Source organism: Phalacrocorax carbo, chromosome 7 (genome assembly GCF_963921805.1).
Source record: "Phalacrocorax carbo chromosome 7, bPhaCar2.1, whole genome shotgun sequence".
Classification (NCBI taxonomy): domain Eukaryota; kingdom Metazoa; phylum Chordata; class Aves; order Suliformes; family Phalacrocoracidae; genus Phalacrocorax; species Phalacrocorax carbo.
In genome coordinates, this window is record NC_087519.1 from 30,915,881 (window position 1) to 30,921,792 (window position 5,912).

Consider the following 5,912-nt stretch of genomic DNA (forward strand, 5'->3'; position numbering starts at 1 on the left):
CATTGATTGTAGATCACTACTTTTAAGTTAGTTGGATGATTATTACTTATAAAAATCAGTTAAATCAAACATGTAGTGTTGCTTAGAGCAGAAAAAAAGATTTCTGCTTTAGTGATACACATAAATATATTTAGTTACAATCAAAATACTTAGAATAAAATTATAAGAAATTACCCAAATACAGATGAAATATTTGGCAGATGTGGGACTTACTGCTCTTCATTGCACAAACCATCCTACCCTTCTCCTGTGCATCCACAAAGAATAATTTATATTTAACATCAATAATGTTCTAGAAAATAGATATAAACAAAGTCTGCTTCATAGCAGTATCATTACTTGGTTTGTATAGATTAGAAGGGTAATTATGGTAAATGCTGTAAAAGTCCTTGCTGAAGCAATGACCTGAATTTTCCTCATTCCTCTTTCGTAGTATAGCTAGATTAAGAAAGACTGCTTTGCTGTGTTCTGTCATCTGATTATCATTTCCTTACTATTAAAGCAACACCTACACTTACAGTAAGTTATAGATTTTACGATGAGGATGTTCCTGCTAATGAAGGTTTGATGGATCACAATATCCTTAATATGTTCTCCCCGGTTTGTGCTAACATACAGACTTGTGTGAATCCCAGCTAGAGCCAGATGAACTTGGATCTGAACTACGAAGAGGAAACCATTCACGCATCCCGCTGTGCTGCAAAAAACCTTGTAAAGCCAATACTGTAAAACCTTGTTGTTCCGTTTCCTAGGTCAGTACACCTTTGCTGCTAGCTTAGTGTGTTAATTAGTGTAGTTAATTACACGTTCCTATGTTATCTTCTGGCTTCTGGAAGTTGTCTGAAACAATCTTAGAGCTGCAGGCAATTCCTTCAGGAAACTCGTGGAAGACAGAGGAATTTTCTTCAGAAGACCAGAAAAGAGCAAACATGGCACCTGTCTCTTAAGAAGGTGGAAAAGGAGGAGCTGGGAAATGGTAGATCAATAAGCCTGGCTTCAGTATTTGGAAAAATATTGGAACCACCCACCAAAGAATGTTTGCAAGCACCCAGAAGGCAATACCGTGGTAAGTAACAATCCGCACAGATTCATGTGAGAATGAAATAGAAGTAATTTGACTCTATTCTGTGACACACTGACAGCACTGGGGGATGGGCTGTAGGAAGGGGGAACAGGCTTTAAACACTAAAGAAATTCTCATAAGCAAACGAAGGAAACATGATCTGTATGAAAATTCTATCTGATGAGTGACTACCCAATGAGATAGTAATCAGTCTCTGCTATACAGGAAAGATGTATTTGGTACAGTTCAGATCTTTCAGATTCAGTATCATCAGTATTTTTATTAATAATTTGGACAATGCAGCAAAGATGATGCTTATGAAATGACGGCAAGGTTATTTCTCAACGAAAATGAATATTCAGATTATTTGGGGCAAACATATCACTCAGTGTGAACTGTTTGCAAACAATTCCCTTGGATTACTCAAGATATGAAATTTAAATTTGAAGGCAGGCAAAATTATTTTAAAAAATCAAGTTTTTTAGAATCAGGTGCTCCATTTGAGTACTTGAAATTACCAGTTTAAAGGCTGGGTTTTATTTTCTTGAAATTTAGTTTAAATTTTCTTGAAATTAGCCATTTTCAAGAGTAATGTTATATGTAATTTTGTACTAATTAATTCTAAAAAAAGCATTCAGTGAAATAGAAACCCAGTAAAAGTAGAATCAAAACTCATACTTTTAAGAAACATCACAAGCAATTTTCTGGTATATTTATATAGCACACAAAGTGCTGGATTAACCAGTGTAGTCACTCCCCAGAAATGTTTAATGTCATCTCATTTTTCCCTAGCTAAATGGATGCCTTGGTCACAGGACACACACACTCACACAACAGTACAACAGTCCTATTTCCCTTCACCTGTCCTGCCTTAAGGTGACAGCAGCATCTGCCTACAATAATCCCTGTACACGTGGCACCAATGTGCCTCCACCTTTAGTGGAATTATCTCACACCTCACGTACCACAGTCACATGATTTTCTAAGCAGCTGCCACACATTGCTGGCTTAGAGGGATTGACTCAATCTCAGATTGACTAACAAACCAAGGTTTTGTTTTTGTTCTCATTTCTGACAGATTAATCCACTGATAACAATCAGATTTCTTTTTGCTGTTTCCTAAATTCACAAAGCTGTGACAGTCCCCCTCATGCAGCTCAGTCCACTCCTCTGGAAGTGGCAGTCGGATCCGGCCACTGACCAACAGCACCTCCCCGCAGGTCACACTAGCTCCTACAATGGGATCACTGGGGAAACACTGCCAAGGCGTAGTCTTGGTGAATCTGTGCATCCCCCTAGTAACCTGCATCCAGCCTCTTTGTAGTCCTCATCAGCTTTCTTGCAACCATTTCCTCACCTACTTAACAGCCCTTGTTCTAACCCCTGTTGTTTCTAGGGCTATTTGGTTATTTCTAGTACACTTTACTGAAATGCAAGTGCCTTCGGTCTTCAGCCTTTTCCTTATCTGAAAAAGCAGGCACTTAATCAAAGATGATAATGGCCTGGCAAGATCTGTCAAACCCTTATTTAGTAGTTTTCTTTAAAAATCTGTATGAAGCTTTGACTCAGGAGTTATAGAATTGCTTTAATCATATTTTGCACTATTTCCTTCAGCAGATAGACTAGATTGATCCTCTTCCAGATACACTAATAACATATATCATAACAATTACTGTGTTGGACCTTCAGCTCTATGTGCCTCTTCTTTCTGTAGTCTGAGCTGGAAAGAAACTGTTTTCCCTAATACGAGCATGTTAAGCTCCGAGTGCATTCTGTGTTCAGATACAGTTATTCCTATTATCACTCACTGATCTCTGTAAGTCATTCCACTCCTAACCTGCAGCACAATATCAGAATCCCTATGAAAAGCAGAGGTATAAGATTTCACAAAACCCAAGGCCATCTTGTCAGTTAATATTTAGCAGATCTTCCTGCTCTCCATCTCTCTCTATTTTTTTGTATTTTAGCCATGTAAACAAAAAATGTTTCATTGTTTTTACGTTTCTTTAGCAAAGTCCATCTCCACCTCGTAGTGGTTATGAGCTACCTGTCACTTTTTGCCCTCCAAAGCAGAGATTCCCCTCTTGATCAAGTTCTTAAAACCTTTTCACTTACTTTTAAAATTTATTTTGAGCTACTTGGTTGGCTGAGCTGGACTGGAAACTTTAACTACCAATTTCTTCTCCTTCATTAGGATTTTTTGTGATTTTGATTTAAAGAGATTATCAAAAAGCAATTTTAAGGCATAGTTTGTTGAAGCATATGTATATTTTTAAGAATGGTGATAACACTTATTCCACAAAAATTGAACTTTTTTAAAAGAACTGTATTATTAAGATGTCCTGTCCTCCATTTGCTAATCTTTACCAGATTATCTAAGATAATCAATAAATTTAAAGTACTTGCAAACCCAAAATTTAACCAATGCTGAAAGTTAAACACAAGCTAGAAAATGCGCTTACTCAACTTGCACCTAGATAAAAGATCAGTCTTCTTAAGCTGATCTTCTAAAACGCTGCATCTGGTAGAAGCACTCTATGAAATTAAAACTTCCATATAAATGCAGACGTAGTAAAAGCACACCAGCAAATGCTACTTATGCGTAGGGAAACATGGATAAAGAAGTAAAATCCTAGCTATCAGTTTGACCTGCCTTAATATGGAACAATAATTACATTAAATTTCTGTGTAGCAAAGGAACCAAACGTTAGTGTTATGGAGGTTCCAACAGATGTACAAGTCACTAGAGATAGCCAGTATGCTTTAGAGTTTTTGAAAACATCTGTCTGAATGGGTCAGTCTCTTCAATATCTGAATGGGATTATCTCAAAGGGCATGGTAGTCAGTGGATGCTGGCTATCTGCCATTAAGGATCAGGTTCCTTTATAACAGATCAAGCCACTCAGAAACAGAAAGCTCTGTGCTTGAAATGAGGATTCACTTTCAGTAATAGCCAAAACGGAGCAAGTGTATAGCTCAAAGCCAAAAACGCACGGAGTTGTGTTTGAAAGTATCTTTCTCTGATATATCAAGGCATTAACTGGGAACCGTACACATTTCCAACCTGTTCTCTCTGTTGTTTTAGGGGAGAAATGACCAACAGCAGCAGGGAATGCAATTTTACAGCCATCGATGGATTAGCAAAGACCCTGCAATTGGGATTCTCCATCCCCATCTTCATTCTCGGCCTGGTTCTCAATGCTGTGGCCCTCTGTGTGTTCTGCCGCTTTTGGAAGAAACAGACCAAAACCTCAGTTTACATGATCAATCTCGCACTTGCAGACATCTTGCTGCTTCTCTCACTCCCACTCAAGCTTTTCTACTCTGTCCAAATCGCGCCCGGACTCCTGTGCTCATTCATAGAGTCTCTCTATTTCGTCAACACATATGGCAGTATCTTCATCATTGTCTGCATTACTGTTGACAGATACCTCTGCATAAGGAACCCATTTAAAGGTCGAGCTAACCAATCCCCCAGATGGGCTATCTTGATTTGCTGCTTCATCTGGGCAGTAGCTTGGCTCTGCAGCATCCCAATATATGCGTTCCACAAGACATATGAGTCTAAATGCTTTTTCAACATGTCAGAACAGGCGTGGAGTACCCCCCTCATTGTTCCTTTGGAAATCTTTGGATTTCTGATCCCACTAGCAGTGATGGTTTTTTGCTCTGCCCAAAACATCTGGATTCTTCTGAATCGCAAAAGTCAGGATGAAAAGAAGGTAGAAGGCAGTGGCTCCTTACGAGTCATTATCATCAACCTCATCGTTTTTTTGGTGTGCTTCACACCTGTCCACCTTGCAATCTGCCTACAGTGCCTGGTAAGACAGCAAGTAATAGTGGACTGCAGCCTGAAACAAAACATCAGCTTCTTCATTCAGGTGTCAATGATATTAGCTAACCTGAACTGCTGCCTGGATGCCATCTTTTATTACTTTGCTGCAAAAGAATTTCGTAAGAAAACACGCCTGGAAAAGGTTATTGAACTATGTCCTATGTTTAAGCATTGTGCCACATGATGGTACTGCTTGTGGTGGAAGAACACCTCTTCCTCAGCTCCCACTTGCCTCATAGGACACTGACAGCATTATCCCTGACATAGCAGTAGGGTTCCCTTGGCCATGGCAGGGAGGGTGCAGGAGGGAGGAGGGCAATGTACTTCTGGTGAATGTGAACCTGTTTCATTTTTCTTCCCTTTAAACATGAAAGAAGAAAAATGGAAAAAAGAACAAGCATTAGCAAAGTGATGGAGTCACACCAAAAGAAGCATTAACCTTGGCAGTATCTACTAAATGGGAAAGGCTTGCCAGAGGAAAACTACCCAGATCACTGGAATGCCACTTAAAATCAGCCTTTGTCATTGCTGCACCAGTTTTCCTTTAGCTAACGGGATCAGAAAGCTGTTGCTAAGGGCCAAACATAGAAATAACTATTCAGAATCTTCTTTCTAACTTAGAAAGTATCTGAGAGTTAAAAGGCAGTATCCAGCCCAAAGTCTGAGTTTGCTCTTTCCTTCTGTAAATCTTACAGGTCACTGTCAGAGCTCATTTGCTTTGAACAGCTTGGCCAGCCTGGGATAATAGTGAGCCGTCCTCCTCCTGTAAGCATTATACACAGGTCAGGGCTGCTACACAGGACAGAGCCCCTGCTCTTCCATGGATGGCAGGCTGCCCAGTATACACCCCCAACAGAGTATCTTGGGTACCAGCAATTCCCTGAGCCACAAACATTTCTGATTATCTTTGAGGAATCAGCATGGTTTTCTTCTGCAAATTTAAAACTGGTTTTGCACATGAGAACCAAAATAAACCCTTGTCATACAGCATTTAGTAAAAGACTATCTGATGAA

The 5,912-nt window shown here is 39.4% G+C and overlaps 1 protein-coding gene across 1 annotated transcript; it reads left to right on the forward strand.

Annotated features, from left to right (window-relative positions):
* The first annotated feature begins 4,155 nt into the window (after positions 1-4,155).
* On the forward strand, positions 4,156-5,118 carry GPR55 (G protein-coupled receptor 55). Its single transcript, XM_009502839.2, has one exon. The coding sequence runs from the start codon at positions 4,156-4,158 to the stop codon at positions 5,080-5,082; it is 927 nt and encodes a 308-aa protein (XP_009501134.1). The 3' UTR covers positions 5,083-5,118.
* Positions 5,119-5,912: the final 794 nt, after the last annotated feature.